We start from the raw sequence: 20,424 nt of genomic DNA, 5'->3' as shown, positions 1-20,424 counted from the left end.
AACAAATAGTCTTTTTAAAAATGGTGCTGGGGGCTTCCCTGGTGGCGCAGTGGTTGAGAGTCCGCCTGCCGATGCAGGGGATCCACAGTAAAAAAAAAAAAAAAAAAAAAAAAATGGTGCTGGATATCCACATGCAAAAGAATGAAGCTGGGCCCCTACCTCATACCACATACAAAAATTGACACAAAATGGAATACTGGCCTAAATGTAACAGTGAAAACTATAAAACTCTTATAAGCAAACAGAGGAGTTAAGTCTCTGTGACCCTGGGTTAGGCAATGATTTCTTACATATGACATCAAAAGCATAAACAATGAAAGAAAAAATAGGTAGTCGTCGTCAAAAATTTTTGTGCCTCAAAGGATAGCATCAAGAAAGTGAAAAGACAACCTACTGAATGGGAGAAGATATTTGTAAATCATATATCTATAGAGCCCTCGTATATAAAGATAAAAAGATCTCTTACAACTCAATAATAAAAAAACAAAAAAACTCAATTAAACAATGGGCAAAGGATCTGAATAGACATTTCTCCAAAGAAGATATTTAAATGGCCAATAAGCACACGAAAAAGTGTTCAACATCATTTGTCACCGGGAATACACAGATTAAAATCACAATGACATATCCCTTAATGCACTAGAATGGCTATAATCAAAAAGTCAGATAATAACGAGCATTATCAAGGATGTGGAGAAACTGGACCCCTCATACACTGTTGGTGGAAATGTAAAAATGGTGTAGCCACTTGAGGAAACAGTATGGCAGTTCCCTAAAAGGTTAAATATAGTATGACCAAATGACCCAGCATCTCTACTCCTAGGTATCTACCTAGTAGTTAAAAACACTGTAAAGCAATTATACTCCAATAAAGATGTTAAAAAAAAAAAATGTTCACACAGGGACTTGCACTTGGGCATTCACAGCAGCTTTATTCGTAATAGCCCCAAACTGGAGACAGCCTAAATGTCCATCTGTAGGGGAATAGATAAACAAATTGTGGTATATCCAAACAATGAAATACTACTCAGAAATAAAAAGAAATACTGATATCACAGAACAACATGGATGAGTCTCAAAAGTATGCTAAGTGAAAGAAGTGAGACACAAATGACTAAATATCATATAATTCCATTTATACAAAATTCCAGTAAAGGCAAAGCTATAACAAAAGAAAGCAGACAGTGGTTGCCAGGGTGGGGGCCTGGGAAAGGGACTTGCTGCAAAGGGAACTTTTTGGGTCGATGGTAACACTATACATTGTGCTTGTGATAGTGGTTAAATGACTATACGTTTATCAAAACACATCAAACTGTACTCTTAAAATTGGTGAATTTTATTTATGTAAATTATATCTCAATAAATCTGATTTTAAAATAGACTGAAAAGAAACCATTAAAAGAGTAACAGTTGGGCTTCCCTGGTGATGCAGTGGTTAAGAATCTGCCTGTCAATGCAGGGGACACGGGTTCGATCCCTGGTCCGGGGGGATCCCACATACTGCAGAGTGGCTAAGCCTGCACACCACAACTGCTGAGCCTGCGCTCTGGAGCCTGTGAGCCACAACTGCTAACCCTCGCGCCTAGAGCCCGTGCTCCTCAACAAGAGAGGCCACTGCGGTGAGGGGTCCGCGCACCATGGCGAGGAGTGGCCCCCGCTCGCCTCAACTAGAGAAATGCCCGCGCGCAGCGACAAAGACCCAGCGCAGCCAAAAATAAAAAAACAAAAAACCATTCACTTTATAGCAGTACACCATATATACTTAATAAATATTTGTAAAAAAAAAAAAAAAAGTAACAGTGGCTAACTTTGAGTAGTGAGATTATGGCTGAGTCTTCATTTTGTAATTTCTCTGCATTTTCCCAATTTCCTTTACTGAATAGACCTCACGTGTAAAAAAGAGAAACACAAATTTTAAAATGGAAACCAGCAGCCATTCTTACTGACTTTCTCTGCTAGAGTACAGAGATTTGGAAGCCCGGGATTTGAACCAGGCTTTGGCTGAGTATTATAACCTTGAGTCAGGCACTTCACTCCTCTAGGGCTCAGTTTCCCCTCCTCCTTCCAAAATCCCGGGGCTGGGCAAGCTGCAGGGCGATTCCCTCATTCTCTGCCTTTCTGCAAGGCTTGAAATTGGGATTACTCAACCTCTAATTAGATAATGATGTCTAGCATGGTTTATTAAAAAAACTTTTTTTCTCCTTATCTCACAGATAATGCTGCTAAATGGGTGAGGTACTCAGTAAACGATCTATAGCTTGAGCTGGAAACAAGGTTTACTCAGTGTGGCTAACCCTACGTACCACAGATACATACGCTCACACACGTACAGATACACAGACATCTGTAAAGGGCGGGATGCAAAGCTGGAATAAAGGCTGTCTCCCAAGGAGGGACCAGTTGCAGAAAGAAGAAAGCAGTTGTTTCTAGCAGGGGACAGAAAAATAGAAAACTGCATTATTCAGTCTTATTTTAGAATGTGCCATAGCCCTTAATACTTTACACACATCATCTCTAGAACCCTCACCCAGCCTGTGGAGAATGGCGATGAGCCTACTTTACAGATGAGAAGATCGATGCCCAGAGAGGTGAAGTAGCTCAAAGGGATCAGAAATTAAATGTGGCCATTCCCAAATCCTACCATTCTGAGTTGCCAACTTGTTTGCCTCCTAGGAAAGTCCCCAGGCCTCACTTAGCTGCAGTCCCCCGACTACTTGAAAAGAGGCTAGAAGAGATGACCTCTGAGGGGGCTTCCCCCATCCCTAATCCTCCACCCCATCTACCCTGTTGAAGAGGGGGGTTGTTCAGAGCACCGGCTCCGGAGTTCACGGGAGGGTCGGAATCCTGGTCTCGTACTGTGGCTGCAGAGCCTTGGACAAGTTACTTAGCCACTTTATTTTATTTTGAAATGTACACATTTTATTAAAAGAACAAAAAATAAACAACACAGAAATAGCGCACTAATATGAACCGCATAACGCACACGTCTAAACACGAGCCAAACAGCACTATAACTTGGGAAAAAATCAAAGCGTCTGCCCTACTGATAGCAGTTGAGGAAATGAGCTATTGCATTCTGGAGGCAAAACATTATGGAAACAGTTTATACTTCTTAAATATTATGATCATTATTTAAATCATTAATTGTTGCACAGGACTAATAATTTTCTTATTGATAAGGAATTTTTAAGTGATATTTTTCTGCCCAAAATATGTGCTTCCATTTTCTCTACTTAGCCCTTTTCACCTCAGTTTCCTTATCTATAAAGGCGAGCTAATGTGGACACAGCTCAGAGGGATGTTCTGAGGATCAAATGAGCTAATACGTAAGAACTCAAACGATGTGAGGTGCTTTTTACGAGCCATGCAACTTTGGGCCAGCGATTATGTTCTCTGAGCCTCAGTTTCTTCATCTGTATAACGGGGATGATAATGCCAGCCAGCTTGTTGAGGAGCCCGGCCTGACACACGGTAATCGCTCACTAAGTGTTAGCTATCTTTAGTATTATTGCCGCCAAAACCTGCTCCTAAGCTGTCACCGGGGGGGCCAGGCAGGTTCTCCTACAGCGCAGACGGGAAGTTTATTAGCGGGAATTACCCTGTGCCATTCAGCAGCCTCTTAATGAGATTGCTGTTATTCGAGGCTGATCCCCCTTATCAGCAGCGCGGTGAACTGCGCAGATCATGGCGCTTAATTTCTCTCTATGGAGTCAATCTTTTAATCCCGACTCAGCCTGGCTGGGATTCAGCCTGGCTTTGCACTGGATTGCCGGCAAGGCATTCTCTGCCAGCACTGAACCAGAACAAAGCAGCCCAAAGCTCTTCTCGGAAAACAAGTTGGGATGCTTGGGGGAGGTGGGGCACCCACAGGCGCACCCTTGATTTGCATGTTAATGGCCTCCGCCCGACTGCCTGAGGGACAGAGAGGCCCTGGCACCCAGACTCTTCCCTAATTAGGGCTCAGCTTCCAGAGCCCGCAGAGGGGCAGAGGGTTTCAGAGGAGAAGGGAGCAGAGACGGGGCCGTGGGGGTCTCGGGCCCAAGCGCTGTGCTCAGGCAGTGGTCCCCAGCATCCTTCTAACTTTGGCTACTGGTTCCCCACGGGGTCAAGTCTAAGTGCTCTGAGTGCGTTCAAGGCCTTCCCTGGTGCAGGATGGCTGACAGCAAAGGCAAGCAGGAGCTGTGAGACACGTGAAGACAGAACCTTGGTGTGAGGAGGGCAGCTGGAGATTGCAGGTCTGTGTGCCCTTGTTTTAGAGATGGAGACTCAGAGTGGGGGGGCACGACAAAGTTTCCTGCCTGAGGTCACATGGTATAGAGACACATCGGTCAGAGAGGACTGGAACTCACGTGTCATGGCAGCCAATCCAGCTCTGCACTGATTTTATTTTATTATTATTATTTTTAAATTTTTGGGCCGTGCCGTGCAGCATGTGGGATCTTAGTTCCCCGACCAGGGGTTGAACCCGCACCCCTTGCATCGGGAAGCACATATTCTTAACCACTGGACCACCAGGGAAGTCCCTGCACTGATTTTAATGAGTACATTAGAAATCAATTATCTCCCTCCCACCCGAAATCATGCGAGTTGGTGCCTAGTGTACAGCAGATACCCAATAGATATACGCCGTATAAATGAAGAGGGGTCACGCTAACAGAACAGCACCTGCCTGGAGAGCGTCTCGCCCTGTAATACTCTGTGCTAGTCAGGCCAGACCTGGAAGGTGATATGAAAGATTCAGAAACCTAAGAGAGAGACAAGCAATAACTAACAACAACCACCACCGTGACAGCAGAAGTGACAGCAGCTAAGCAAACACTCAGTCTCTTTCCTGGTCGGCTCCTCTTTGGCCTTTACTGAGCCACCGTCTGTGTCAGGCGCTTTTCTCATATCGCCTCCAATGCCTCCAGAGGATCACCCTACGGGAAGGGTGGCAGGGTCAGCGAGCTGTCTCCCCCATGTTCCCGTTTCCCTTGTCGGGCTGTCCCCGGGCAGGGCTCTGGAATTTGAGCATGTATGTGTCACTTGTGGTCTGAAGTGGTAAAGAAGGAAGGGTGCCTCTCTCCCCGCCCATCAGTCAGAGAGAGAGGACTCTGTGACCCAGGGGAGGATGGAGACACAGGAAGGAAGGAGTCTGGGTCCCTGAATCTCCACGTGGAAGGCCGCGTGCATTAGGCTGTGATGTGGCTGAGAAGGAAGTGGTATGTCAAACCACTGAGAATTTGGGATTTACCTGTTACAGCAAACAGTGTCTGCCTGCCTAAAACAGAGATCAGATCAGAAATCAGATCAGCTCGGTGCTTTGTGACCACCTAGAGGGGTGGGAGAGGGAGGGTGGGAGGGAGGGAGATGCAAGAGGGAGGAGATACGGGGATATATGTATACGTACAGCTGATTCACTTTGTTATACAGCAGCAACTAACACACCACTGTAAAGCAATTATACTCCAATAAAGACGTTAAAAAAAAGAAAAAAAGAAATCAGTGCTACTATGACCAAAACCTAAAATTGGAGGCTGGTGGTCTAGTGAGGGAGCTGACATTGTAAGCCGGACAGATGGCAATACAGCTGATAAAAAGGGTGTCCAGACAGCAGACTCCTAGCTGTGGCTCTCTACAGCAGCAGTTCTCAAAGTGTGGTCCCGGACAAGCCGGGTGTGTGTGGCCTGAGGACCTGTCAGAAATGCGAGTCCTGGGCCCCGCCCTAGACCCACGCATCTGAAGTTCAGAGTGCGGCCTAGAAATCTGTGCTGTCACCAGCCCTCCTGGTGACTGATGCACGCTCACGTTTGAGGACTGCTGCTTCGGGGGTATGACCGCGAAAGCAATGGGGGTCGCCGCAGGCTGCCCCGGGCTGAGCCCTCTCCACTGCCCTCCCCTTCCTCCGCTCACCTGGGTCTCAAACCACACTCAACCCTACACACGCCCACGACTCTGTCCTGCTCAGCTCCTGTTTGGCCTCTAGGCTCCGGGCAGAGGTCACAATTTCTGGAAGCCTTCTCCAGCTCCGACCCCCTCTCTGGCTACGCTGCCACCAAGCCAGCTGCCCCCGCAGGGCACAGACCACCCTGACTTACAACGGAGTAACCAGGGCTCCCACGTCCTGGGACTGTTTTTTGGGAGAGCGCCCGCAGGCTGGCCCTGGCCGTCCCTGCCTTTCGCAGGATCTGAGGGTGGCAGGGATAAGGGGGGCTTCAGTACCCCGCCCCCGTCAACCGTGGGGCCCTTACCCGCGTGGGACTGCATGTGTTCCAGCAGGTTGTTGTAGAACTGGAACTGGATTCCACAGGCGCCGCACGTGTAGGGCTCTGCAGGGAGAAACGGAGCAGCCGTTTCAGGGGCAGCACGAACCCAGATGCCTTTCTGCTGGGCCGCAGGCAGCTTTGGAACTGGGCACCCAGACACACATGGGGGCTGTGCACTCAGGGCTCTGGGCCTGTCTGCCCCCCTGTCACTAGCTAGTGAGGGAGAGGCTGTGGGGGGAGGAGCAATGGAGAGAGGAAGACTGGCAGATCAAGACCGCCGAGTGTAGTCAAGCGGCATTTATCGAGTGTTCACTGTGTGCCACACTGTTCCGGGCGCCGGGGGTAACACTAAGGGACCAAGAGCTCTCTCAGGGCGGAGACCACGTCTTATTTGTTCCGCAGCCCACCTCTCAGCCGGTGGAAGCACACAGACAGCACTGTTTGCTCAGTGAACAAATGAATGAACGTATGAATGAACCAAAAACAACATGATGGACGTGGAGGGCAGTAAAGAGAAGGAGAGAAGGGGTGAGAGAAAGAGTGAGAAGTGGAGAAACACAGAAGAGCTAGAGAAGCAGGGATAAGACAGGAAAGGGAAGAGAAGCGGGCCGGAGGGTGGCAAGAATGAGAGCACATAGGAACGCGAGCGCGCGTGCCCAGCAGAGGGACGGGGAAGGAAAAAGAAAGAGAGAAGAGAGCAAAAACGAGTAGGGAAAAGACAGCAGGAGGATGGCGGAGATGCGCTCGGAAGAGGCGTCCTGAGGCTGCCCCCGCGAGCAGGAAGGGGTGGCTTTGTTCCTGCAGGGCTGGGGGTGGCAGAGTCAGGACACCCATGGTCACAGCTCCGCCCGACACCTGTCCAAACTCCTCCACCCGCCTGGGCTGGGTCTCCCTGTGCCTCCACCTCCTCCAACTGGGTCTACCTGGGAGGGAGGCCCAGGTCTGATGCTCTGGGGAGGTCCCGAACGTGTGGCTGGCTGAGTTCATTCCCTACCCTGCCTCGCCCTCTCCAGCCCCCCGATGGGACCATCACTTACTCTGTAGGAGAGGGAAAGGATTGGAAATCAGGGGACTTGCAGTTTCTGCAAAAGAGAAACAGTTTAGCTAAGTCTCTTCTGGTTCTGGTGCTCGGAGATGACAGTCATTACTTCTGTCCTTAGGAAGTAGTGAGCCAGATGGGCTCTCAGAGGAGGAGGGGGCAGCTGGGGTGGGGCTGGGGCATGGGCAGGGCGAGATCAGCCGGGGCCATCCCTCCAGGACACCCTCAACTTTCAAAAAGTCAGCCCACAGAGCGCCAAGGAGAAAATATCCATGCTGCCTGGTTCAGGACAGGGAGCTGGGAGCTGCTTCTAGGTCCCGGCACCGGGGTGGTACTGTCTGGCACCAAACACCAGAGAGGCCAAGGGAGGGCTGCGCTTTGAGGGCTCTTCTGTCTGCTGGCAGCTCTCCGCGCTTCCTGGCATGGTCAGGTGAGCCTCACAGGCAGGAGGCGGCAGAACGGGGCCAGACGGACTACACCGGGAATCCTGGCTCCACCACTCACAAGCTGGGGACCTGGGGCAACAATTCAACGTCTCCTGAGTCTCAGTTTCCTCAACCAAAAAGTGGGGGTAACAATAACACTGACCCTCACTGGGCTGTGGTAAGGATGAAAACAGGTTAAGACACATACAGCTCTGAACACGTGCCAGGCACACAGTAAGCGCTCAATAAATGGTGGCTGCCGGCGGGAGCAGTGCTTCACACCGTCATTCCCAACCCTGAACATCGGCTCTGGTGGAAGGAGAGGCAGGGGGTGCAGCCTGGCTGGCTGAGAACAAAGGCTCCCGGGAGACCGCGGTTTCAGTCCTGGCTCTGCTGCTTATTCCTGTGTGGCCTTGGGCCAGTCACTCCAGTTCTTTAAGGCTCACCTTTTGGAGGGGCTGAGTGGGTTATAGCTTCCAAAAGGATGAAGCAGTTTGGAAAAGTCGACATGCTCTCTACGGTTTAAAGGATCGTGGCAACATTCTCGGGGCTCCCACGGCATGCCCCACTCCCTTCCTCGGAGCACTTATTCATCAAACCACTTGGTTTACTTAAAAAACACCACCACCTCCCAAACAGCCTACCATGTGAGTGTGTGAACTCTGCAGGGCACCCTCTGAATATTCCCCACCACAGGGACGTGTGTGCCATGCCCATTCCACAGCAGAGGTGAAATTGAGAGGCGAGGACGTGTGTGCCATGCCCATTCCACAGCAGAGGTGAAATTGAGAGGCGAGCTCAAGTCACCGGCTTGTGGATGGTGGAGCTGGGGTCGAGCCTCGGCTGGAGCTCAGATCACTGTGAGGAAGCTTGCATGTGCAAGTCTGCGCTCCTGGATGTTTCATAAAGCCCCTGACTGGTGGTCAAGCCACGTGCATCGTCTGTCTGCACCCAAGCGTGCTGAGCACAGGCCAACACCTAATCTGGTGAATTAAACTTCAATTGAGCAAGAAAGTGAGTGATGGCTTACCTTAGTATAAAGGAAGTATCAGAATCTTTTTTACACCCTGCCCTGGCTGGCACTGTGCAGACCAGCTTGCTGTGCCTTTCTCGGGCAGAGGCTGCTTGTGATCACGCATGGCTCCGCCAGGCTGGCCCCAGGTCTGGCTGGGGACAGTGGCTTTTGGCTGCTCTAAGGTGCTCTAGGGTTCCGCTAGAGTCCTGCAGAAGGCAACCACCAGGGGGCGCCAAAACACCACTGGGAACCTCAGGCAAGCCTACTTGGGCTGGTAGGGGCTGGAAGGGAACCTTTGGATGTTCCCAGGTCCAAAAGGGGACCAGAACTTGGGGCCTCCGGCTCTTAGGCCACAGCTCTCTCTACTGTACCCGCTTTGCTTCTTCTGGAAAAAAAAATGGCTGTGATGTTCATCCTATAAACATAGCAATGGCTCAAAGGGGGCCATCCAAGTCAGTGTATCACACAGGTCATGGGGCAGGGGAGTTCCTCTCTCCATGGGGAAGAGACAAAGAGGATCCATAGTCCCGGAGATGCTCCTGAGGCCCGGGGGGATGTCCCTGGAAAAAAGGGCCCTTCCCGCTTCTGCCTGCCGGGCTCTGGCCACCCTCTAATGCTCTGCTCTCAGCCTCCCCCCGACACCCTGCCCCATCACGCACCGCAAAGATCCCGGAGCGGATCGAGGCCGCAACACAGGGTGACTGTCATGGGGCACACTCACCGCTGGAGTTTTGGGAACTGCTATTCGTCTCTTCAAAGTGGTTTTGTGCTTTGCCTTCTACCCTCCGACTGAAAGCGCTTTCTGCTGGGTGGGGAGAGGAGAGAGCAAGGAAAAACCACGGTGATTGGTCAGCAACAGGTCCAAAGGGAGGGGCATGCCAGAGGGGGCTTGGGAGGCCAGGGACGTGGGAACTGCCCCGGCCCCTGGGCTGGGTGAGTGCCTGAGGCTTTACGCTGGGGAACCAGCAGAGGGATGGGCTCCAGAACCCCAAACCCCAAACCTGCAGTTCCTCAGGCTCACCTGAATTGCCTGATACCTCGTCAGGGTCCCAGGAGGTCCCCGACAGTACCCAGGGTGGGTGGAGGTCCAGGCACGGGGGGGGGTGTGTGTGGGATGTGGGCGCACTCCTGAGCTCCAACTGATCGAGTAGATGGCACACAGGCCAGGGTCTCCCATCTCTGACCCCTGGGAGCCACACGTGACACTAAGTAATCTGGATCTGCCACTCACGACTTGCTCTGCCAGATTCTGCTGACACAGGCCCCACCAAGGAGCAGGGAGGGTGACAGACTGCTTTCTGGGGGTGGCTCTGGCAGAGCAGGAGGGCCAGAGAGTGGAAGGGGTCCCTGGGTGGCAGAGATGTCATGATAGGCTGAGCCGGGTAGCCCCACACCCTGGGAGGCCAAAGACCAGGTGAGGTCTGGTCAGGGTTCACCGGGGGCAAGGGACTGGCTCCCTGAGTGATTCTGGGGTGTCTCCACTGACGTGCCTTCCTGAGTGGCTCGCCTTCTCCCAGAACTCTCTGTAAACGCCAGAGTCAGAGAAAGGGTCCAACCAGGTGGGAGACACCAACGTTCTGTCTCGAACGTCTGAGCCAGAAGGTGACGGCTTTTCCAAGCTGCTCAGTGGGGATGCTGGATGTGCCAGGATATAAAGGCTTCTGGGAACAAGTCAATCTGGGATGAGCAGCTGACCCAGCAGCCTTTCTTAAGGAGAAACAGCTTGCTTGAGGATATCAAAGGCTCTGAGAAGTTCGACCGGAGAGAGACCCATCTAGCTTCACTGAACCCAACCTTCCCAAATATAATCGGCCACTGAAGCCCATTTAAAAATATGAGATTCCTTAACATCCTTCAAAAATGGTGATTCTGGGAACCCACTCTGGGAAATGCCATTGTCACCCAGGCCACCCTATGCCAGGAGGGCAAGCGCTCATACTATGGGAGCCGAGGTTCCAGACGATCACTGGGGTGATGGGAAAGGAAGCCCCAGGTGGCTCCTATAGGCCCTGCTCAACTCCCCTGCCCCCGACTCTGACAGTGCCTCCTGATGCAGCCTCCTTTTTGCAGAGGCTGTTGACAACATCACACACAAGACTCTCTCTTCTAACTGTGTCTGTAAAATGCCTGGACTGAGAGCTACATACCTGCCCACTTCAAGATACCATCTGTAAACTGGCAAAGAAAGTCCCTCAATTCTCTACCTAGGAAAAACAGGGGGACTCTTATTTACGAAGCACCTGCTATGGGCCAGGCACTGGTCCAGATGCTTTACATCCACATAATCCTCCAATCGCCCTATGAGGTCCACGCTGTCATTCCCATCTTATAGGTGAAAACCCAGAGAGAGTGAGGTTGTCAGGTTCCTGGGCCTAAGTTCCTAACCCTTTAAGGTGGCAGAATAAGGAGATTTCATTCTTGGGACAGATGCTTCCTTTTTAAAAAGGGCTGGGGCAGGGAAGTGGTTCCTTCTGCCATCTTAAACCTCATGCATGCAGGGGACGGTTACCCGTCTGTGGAGGATTTTCGTGCAGCCTGACCCACACATTGGTACCATTCAGCACAACTAAGGTTACAGACTCTTATAATTAGCCTCCTATGGCTCAGCTGATAAAGCAGATTTTGATCAGCTATCCCTGCTATAGGCACCTCTGGCTGAAAACCAGCGAGCGGCTCCACAGGGGACATCCCCGCGCAGGCGCGCGCGCGCACACACACACACGCACGCACGCACGGGAGCGGCTGCCTGTTCTAGCATGACGGGGGCAGTGATGACTTCCAGCTCCAACATGCAGGCTCCGGCTCACAACCTGGTGTCCCCTGAGCTGCGCAGGTAGTAGTCCAGGTGTGACACCCACCACAAGTCTTCCAGGTCACATAAAGGCGGCCAGAGGCAAGCCCCATCGCTTGTGATGCTTACCTGGTGACTCTGGGTTCTGAGAGCTGCCACAGACCACACAGGCCCTACAGGCAGTTCTCTGTAGAAACTGCAGATGCAAAAACTCCCAGCCACAAGGTCGAGAGTAAAATCAAGATCTGAAAGCCGTGATCCCATTATTTAGTTGAGCCAGTATCTACCACCAATAAGTCCGTGACGACCAGCCTGTTTAACTGATTTATAACTACTGTTGCCAAAAAACAATGGCTACTAGCTCTTCTCTACACAGTAGCTGAAAACTATCACCTTCAAAGTTGATTAACTACTTACTCTCCTTTCGGGAGATCTAAGCACTTAAGCATAGCTTCAAATATTTTTAAGAACCACATCCTTGCTCCTGGTTAGCTTTCTGAACCAGAGTAAAGGCGAGCACAACTCATCACATGGCTGTAATCGGTCCAGCCCCCTGGTTCATTTGAGTGAGTTCTCAGTTTGACCACTTGTATATTTTTAATGGATAACTTCGGGCCTCTTGAGGGTATCTGAAAGGCCCGTAGTCCCAGAATGACCAAGTCATCACTCTACCCTACACCCACATATCTAGGGAGAAGGCCCAAGGCTCTTTCCATCCAGGTGGGAATCAGGATTCCTGATTAGCTGGTACTCAGCACACAGTGTGTCTTATCAGTTTTCCCCGATAACTGGTAAGAAATGGCTGGTGTGCACCTTCCACTGCCTGTTCACCCTTCCAGAGTCTGAGCCCTTTCTGCGTAGACTCAGACAACACTGGAGTGGGCATCCGTTGGCTTCCCGCTGGGCTATGGCTCGTGGAGGGGTTTCCTGAACAGTGAGGTAGAGGGAGGCCAAGAGAACAGAGCTCCCAGCCAAATACTCTTCTTCATGGAGAGCAGCTCTTCGTAGAAATGAGTTTTTAGACTGGGTTTTCTGAAAAATGGGGGATGCAAACTCATGCCAAGAGGGTCCAGGCAGGTGACGTAAATGGATGAACTGGGCTGGATGCGAGACAGACAACAGTGTGATCACAATGAGACATGGCACCTGCCACGTGGCCACTGTACTGGGGAGGCAGGAGGGAGTGGTGGGGACTGTGGAAAACCGGAGAGCACACGCTCTACTGAAGGAGGCAGCTGTGGCTCGGCCCCAAGGCAACTGCTACCCTGAGGAAAGTGGGCCCAGGACTGCCAGATCTGACTTTTCAATGTAAGCCAGAAATCAAAAGTTTCATATAAAAATCTCCTAATGCTCAAATGTTGGCAATTAATTTAGAAGAATTTAAAACCCCTTAGGCCATGACTTGGGGAGAAAAATATTCTCCTACTTATACAAATTAGTTTGCAAACCATCTTGTACAACCCTCTGATCTAGGGTAAGAAAACCTAGACTCAGAGAGGCTAGGTGGCTTGCCGTGGTCACAGAGCCAGCCTGAGGCAGAGCCGGGACCCAGATTCGTCCCAGAGAGCTAGGGACCACCACCCTCGCTCTTGCAAGGGAACAATGACCCCGGGCACAGCTGTGGCAGGTGGGGAGAAGGGCGGGGAGTGGAGGAAGTGTGAGGGTAACATAGGCCATTGGTACCTGCAGTTGCCTTGCTTGCCGGAGATCCCGAGTTTGGAGTGCGGAACGTCGGGGTTTGGGTGGCTGGAGGGGTGCGGTGTAAGAGGCTAGCGCATCGGACCACGGAGGCCGGAGCCTTTTTCCCCGACTGGTTCGTCTGGGTCTTCGCTGCCACGAAGCGTGGAGACGGGGAGACCTCTGGATGCGAACACTCAGAGCCCGTGTCTGGATCGTCCGGTGGCTCCCACCCGGGGGCAGTACCTGAGAGGGTCACGCTCTCAGTTGCCGAGGGCGCTTGGAGCCGACCAAGTACCCCTACGCTCGAGGGCCAAAACTTCTTGGTCCACAGAGAGCAAGGGCTCTGGCTCCCACCTGGAGCCTGAGAATGTTTGGGAGTCTAAAACCCTCCCCAGCTTCTCCTCGAGGGAAGCCCGATCGCCAGCTCACACTCAGCATTACTTGGAGACCACTGACCAGCCCACTGGCTGGGTCACCCATAACCCTTGACCAACCCAGGCTCTCTGTGTCTAAGAACTTGGCCTGTGACCCGTGCTTGGGGCACTTGAATCAGTCAACCCAGGCTCAAATGCATTTTCTAGAATGCTGACTCCTGAGCCTCTTTTCCTTCCAACGCAGGCTGGCTCAGCAGTAATGATAGACGACAGAGAGGCAGAGAGGTGCAGGGTTGATTGATGGGAGAGGGGAAGAGCAGAGGGCCCAATGTCGCCCCACGGTTTTAGGGGAAGGGGCTCGGGGAGCTCCTGGGCACTGCCTGGGATTGACAACCTCAGGGGACAGCGCTCGACCCAACGCCTGATGCTTTAATGGGAATCGGTGCAGCAGCTCCCCGGTGGGGTTAGGGGCAGCTTGTGTCACCACTTCCCACACCTCCTGCCTCCCCTGCCCGCCTTCTCTGCAGAAACCGGAGTTGCTGAGAACACGGGTGGGGGGCCCTGACCTTCAGCGGGTCTCCAGCTCGGCTGGTATCAGGTGGCAGCCTCCTGCACGCTGCCCGGAGACGTAGTTACCGGGGTGGCAAGCCCCTGAATGTGGCCACAGTGCCACCTTCCAACCGAAAGGGGAGGCAGTGGTTTCAGTCAACTGCAACTCTTCCCGGAGGGCAAGAGTGGACCAGACGGCAAGAGAAGGGACCCCTCCGGGGCTGACCGGGGGCTCACGGAACCCACCGGCACTGGGAACATCTCGAGGGCACCACCTTGCTTCAGAGCCTGGCCGGAGCCTGGGGAGGACGCTGCCCTGCTGCCTGCCTCAGGGGCAGAGGAGAGACCTTCTTACACCCCTGCTCCCAGGGAAGCGGCCATCCTGGGCACCAGACGCTGCGCCCATGGCTCTCATAGCCAAAATAAACGGGCACTCCCTGACCCTCCACCTCTGCCCACTCCTGGCCGGAGGAAGCCCAGGCCCAGAGACGCAGGAGTCAGGGCCTTGTTCAAGGTCACACAGGACCCGAGGCCCTGAGGTGAGCTCAGAGGACTCAGGCTGGTCCCCCTTGTCCCCCTGGGGAGGTCACTGCCTTTCCACCTCAGTAGCAGCCAGATGCCAGGAGCTGGGGATGGGGCGTCCTTTGGTCGTGGCCCCGTAAGCAAGCCCTCACCTGCCCCACCCAAGCCCCAGGAGGAATCCCCCAGGCTCAGTCTGTGGAGAACACAGGTGTCCCCCGCCACTCCTCTTCCCCGCCACCCCACTCTCCAGATTCTCACTTTCTCAATCAGGAACTGGAGACGGGTGGGTGGGGAAGGATACTTACATATGATCCCCCTTTCTCCCTCCCTCCCTTTCAGAGTGAAAGACCTTGAAGGTCCCGAGTTCAACCGGAAGGGTGGCTCATCTCACAATTCTCAATTATTTTTTTCTTAGCCACGGGATAAACCTACACATCAAACTCTGAGGGAGGCGTCCAGCGTCCCATCTCTGATTTCTCCCGTCTCCCTGAAGCACAGTTTGGGGACCACAGCTTGTGGTTCACTGTTTAATGGAAACAGCACTGAGTGTGAGGTGAGCCTGACCCACCTCTGAACCTCAAGTCTGTCACCTCCGGCTTCTGCGGTCTTGGACTCTTTACTTCCCCTCTTGGCCTCAGTTTTCCCACCTCACCTCCACTGATGAAAGCAGGACACCCATCTGTGCATTACCAACCTCACAGGGATTTTGTGAGAATCCATACACGTCACGGAAGCACCCTGAACGGTAAACTACTCTTCAGATGTAAACAGTTATTAATGGTATTTTTTAGGAATAAGGAAACCAAGGCCCAGAATGGTTAATAAGTTTACAGCCACACAGAAAGTTAGTGCCAGGATGGGACGGGGGCTCAAGCCTGCCAGCTTCTCATGGAGGTCTTTGCACAGGCCATGTGGTCCCCTTAGGCACTAACACACCCCCGGGCACCTGGGCACAAGGGACAGAGAATTTCTGAGCAATAAACAGAGCGTGTTGCTTCCCCTCTTAGGCCTCGTCTCCACCTGCAGAATGGTTTCTAGGAGACCCTCTGGATCAGATCTTTTCATGGTCTGCGACCCTGCTGTCAAAATCCTGGCATCCCGTGTGGGAGAGCCCCTCCTTCCCTGTGGCAGGGAGTTCAGGACACCCAAAAGCACATGATACAGTAAACCCTCGGGCATCACCTGCTTGCCCTGGACCCTTGCCTGGGGCCTGCCCACTTCCTGCCCTCTCAGTCTACCCCTCTCTTCCAAGTTTCATGGCCTTTGCTCATGGTATCACCTCTGCCTGGAATGTTCTTCCCTCCAGTTTCTGCCTGGATTACTACTGCCGGTCCTACATACCTCCACCGAAACATCACTTCCTCCGGAAGCCCTCCCTGATACCCGACCTGGTCATTTATCTTCCAGTCGCCTCCCTTGTTCCCTTCCAAGATCTGACTGCCACCAACGATGACCCATGGTGTGATCTTTGATCAAGTCTCTTTCCCCGTTACCCTGTATGTTCCGTGGGGGTAGGGACTCTGCCACTTTGGTCCAACCACGCACTCAGTGCCTGGCACATTCCTAACACACAGGAAGTGCTCAACGGATACTGTGGAACCAAGAATCAAAGCACGAATGGCTCAGAACCACTTAAACAGAGCACATTAAAGATGGGAGGCCCAAGAGAGGGCGAAAGAAGCTTCTCACATGTTATCCTCCCACTGGTACCAAGGGTATAAGGCAGCTAGGGACAAAGAGGCTCAGAGAGGTACGGGCCCCATGCCAGGGTCACAGAGGAGATCAGTGCTGAGCCAAGATAAACTTCCCAGGCTCCTAACTCATTTCACTCAACCTTTTGCTCCATCTGTTGACTTTCTCACATGGAATGTTATCAGGCTGATATTCCTACCTGGGCTCTCACTGAGAAAGGAAGAAAGCATTTCAGACTGGCAAACTGGCCTAGTAAGAAAGGTATGAGATATTTACACATAAGAGATATTAAAAATAAGACAGCACGTGGTCTCTTCTTTCTGTAAAGCTGAAAATTTAACTGGAACAGAAATTCAGAGACTATAAGGACTCAAGAAAGGTAACCATGCAGCTGAGAGGCAGGGAAGACCGGAGGATTTCCCTGAAACCTTTAACGCAGTAGAGAGGAGTGGAAACGCATTGGAGGCAAAAGGGAATAGGGTGCTCAAAGGCTAGAGGAGGGAATGCAAGGGAGAGGTGATGCAAGGGGAATCTAATTTGGGAACCACTGCTCACAGATTTCAGTCTTAGAAAGAACTGGAGACCTTACACTTCTGGTAAGATGGTATGTATACCTGGTACAGGACTAGCCCTCCTCCAGATTCAACTGTAAAGCTGGACAAAATGCATGGAACAAGAATTTTCAGACTCTGAATGTAGATGGTGCAAGACTGTGATTCATGAAAGAAGACCTGCTGTGAGCCCCAGGATCACCCCAGCTCTCTGCTAGGATAGACCCTCTGGACCACAGCACAGAGGTGGAGCTTGAAGGATGCACTGCAATCTCACTGATCTGAGAGACAGTGATCAGAGTTCAGGGCTTCTGAGGCAGCTGGAACTGACAGGGAAGAATAACAAAGAGGAGGCAATTGTGCAAAAAAACAACTCCAGAAATGGGCAGAGGGGCCCCTTGAGGTCTTTGGCTGAACACCAAACTGTATTTGTGCAGAGGGAGTCTCTGCAATGACTGGCAACCAATAGCTGCCGGGGCGGGGCGGGAGCCGACTGAAGATTCGGAGGTGGCAAAAGGCAAGGAGATGTCTGAGTTCCACCTGCCAGAGGAGAGATCTTGCTGAATACCTCCAGCATTCAGTTGAGACCCAGAAAAGCCATGCCTCAGAAGGATTACTCTAACCCTAGAATAAGGACTGCTCTGGAACTGCCCTAACACAGCTTTAAAACAAGGCTTTGAAGTATCGAGTTGATCTGTAAGTAGATTAACTGCCTGCCAGATGCCAGAACAAAATTCAACACTTTTTAGAAGAAGACAACAAAATCCACACACTCAGCAACATAGCATATGCATCCACAATGTTCAGCACAGAATAAAAATTTATTTGTTAGGGGAAGTGGGAAAATGTGAGTAATAATCAAGAGAAAAAAAATCAACAGGAACATAAAGAAATGACAGGGATGATGGCAGCCAAGGACCTTAACACGGCTATTATAAATATGCTCAAACACTTAAAGGATAATATGAATATAATGAAAGAAACAATGTAGAAAGGAACCAAGTGGAAATTACAGAGATGAAAAATACGATAGCTGAAATGTAAGATTCATTTGATGGATATTTCTAATGAAACAAGTAAGACCGTAGAAGAAAAGATCAGTAAATGTGTACACAGGACACCAGAAATCATCCAAATTGAAACACAGAGGGAAAACAAGGCTGGAAAACTGAACAGAGCTTCAGCTGATCTGTAAACATCATAAAACAATCTAATATATATGCAATTAAAATCTCAACAGGAGAAGGAAGAGATTGGGGAAGAAAAATATTTGTAGAAATACTGGCTGAAAATTTTCCAAATCTGATGAAAAATATAAACCCACTGATCTAAGAAGCTCAGTGAACCCCAAACAGGATAAACATGAGGAAAACTATACATCGTAATCAAATTGCTGAAAATTAGTAATATAGAGAAATATTTAAAAGCATTCAGAGAAAAGAGACCCATTAAATACAGAATAACAATCAGAATGATCTCTGAATTCTCATCAGAAACAACATAAGCCAGAAGATAAAGGAATGACATTTTTAAAATGCTGAAAGAAAAAGATCTCAACCTAGAATTTCACGTCCAAAGAAAACATCCTTCAAAAGAAAAGGTGAAATAAAAACACTTTCAATTAACAGAATCTTTCATCAACAGACCTACAGTATAAGAAATGTTGGGCTCCCCTGGTGGCGCAGTGGTTGAGAGTCCGCCTGCCGAGGCAGGGGACGCGGGTTCGTGCCCCGGTCCGGGAAGATCCCCCATGCCGCGGAGCGGCTGGGCCCATGAGCCATGGCCGCTGAGCCTGCGCATCTGGAGCCTGTGCTCCGCAACAGGAGAGGCCACAACAGTGAGAGGCCTGCGTACCGCAAAAAAAAAAAAAAAAAAAAAAAAAAAAAATCAATCCATGTAATTTACCACATTATCAGAATAAAAGATAAGAATCATAGGATCATCTCAACAAATGCAGAAAAAACACCTAACACCAATTTCTGATAAAAACTTTCAGTAAATTAGAAATAGAAGGTAACTTCCTCAACTGACAAAGGGGCATCTATGAAAACCTATTTTAGCTAACATAATACTTAACAATGAAAATGATCATACTTAACGATGAAAAACTGAACCCTATGATTGGGAGCTAGGCAGAGATATCCACACATTTCATTTATTCAGCATTGAACTGGAGGGTCCTAATCAGCATAATGGGGAAGAGAGAGAATAATAAAAGGAATACAGATTAGAAAAAAAGAAGTAAGGCTCTCTTTATTAGCAGATGACATCAGCATGTACAAGAAAAATTCTGATAAATTTAGCAAAAAGCTAATAGAACTAATAAGTGAATTTAACAAAGTTGCAGGATACAAATTCAACATACACAAATATCATAGCAACAAAAACTGGAAAATAAAAAAATCATAGTGGCATCAAAAAAACCCATAAAATACTTAGATATAATTTAATGAAATATGTAAAAGACCTCTGCTCTGAAAATACAAACTATTGCTGAGAGAAATTTAAATAGACCTAAACCAATGGAGAGATATACTATGTTCATGAAGTAGTGGAAGATCGACTATCATCATGATGTCTATTCTCCCCAGATTGGTCTACAGTGTAATGGTAAACAAAATCCCAGTTGGATGTTTTTGTAGCAATTGGCTATAAGACTAACATTTATATTGCAGGCAAAGTTCCTTGTTTTAAGAAAAATATTCTTAAAAATACACAAGGTTGAAAACCTGAGAGTACCTGATTTAAGACTTAGAGTAAATAAGACCATGTTGGCGCCAACACAGGCAAATAGATCAGTGGAAGAGAAATAAACTCACACGTACTTATGCATTCAACTGATTTTCAACAAAGGTCTCAATGCAATGTAATGGAAAAAGGACAATCTTTTCAACAAATGGTGTTGGAACAACCAGTCATATGGAATAAAGTTAATCTCAAATCATACCTCTCATCATTCACAAAAATTAACTTAAAATGGATCAGAGACTTAAATGTAAAAGCTGAAAGTATAAGGATTCTAAAAGATAATAAAGAAGAATATCTTCACCACATTGAGGTAGGCAAGGATATCCTGAGTAGAACTGAGAAAACACTAACCATAAAAAAAACCGATAAATTAGACTTCATTAAAATGAAAAACTGCTCATCAAAAGATACTATATGAAAATCAACAGTCACACCAAAGACTGAGAGAAAATGTCCACAAAATATATATTTGATAAAGACCCTGGATCTAGAGTATATAAAGAACTCCTCCAATTTAACAATAAAAAGACAAACAACCCAACCAAAAAAAATGGGCAAAAGACTTAAACAGTTTCCAAAGTAAAATATACGAATGGCTAATAAGCAAATGAAAAAGTGCTCAACATCATTAGTCATCAGGAAAATACAAATTAACACCACAATGAAATACCGCTACACACTCACCAGAGTCGCTTCCTACCACCAAATTGTTGGCAAGAATTTGGAGCAAGTGCAGCTCCCATCTGTGGCTGGTGGGAGTGAAAGGTGCTACAGTCATCTTGGGAAATGGTTT

The 20,424-nt window shown here is 49.7% G+C and overlaps 1 protein-coding gene across 2 annotated transcripts in view; it reads right to left on the bottom strand.

Annotated features, from left to right (window-relative positions):
* ZNF618 (zinc finger protein 618) overlaps window positions 1–20,424 on the bottom strand; it is an 88,101-nt gene that overhangs the window by 15,789 nt on the left and 51,888 nt on the right. Inside the window, exons 10-13 of one of the 2 annotated variants that reach the window (XM_024762561.1) lie at window positions 13,199–13,438; window positions 9,446–9,526; window positions 7,283–7,327; window positions 6,231–6,308 (exon numbers count right to left, since the gene is read on the bottom strand). In XM_024762561.1, coding sequence (XP_024618329.1) covers window positions 6,231–6,308; window positions 7,283–7,327; window positions 9,446–9,526; window positions 13,199–13,438 — 444 coding nt within the window. The remainder of the gene's footprint in view (window positions 1–6,230; window positions 6,309–7,282; window positions 7,328–9,445; window positions 9,527–13,198; window positions 13,439–20,424) is intronic. The other variant, XM_024762562.1, reaches the window with a different exon arrangement.

Source organism: Neophocaena asiaeorientalis, unplaced genomic scaffold (genome assembly GCF_003031525.2).
Source record: "Neophocaena asiaeorientalis asiaeorientalis breed wild unplaced genomic scaffold, Neophocaena_asiaeorientalis_V1.1 scaffold78, whole genome shotgun sequence".
In the NCBI taxonomy this organism is placed as follows: domain Eukaryota; kingdom Metazoa; phylum Chordata; class Mammalia; order Artiodactyla; family Phocoenidae; genus Neophocaena; species Neophocaena asiaeorientalis.
This window is presented reverse-complemented; position numbering and strand designations above follow the sequence as displayed.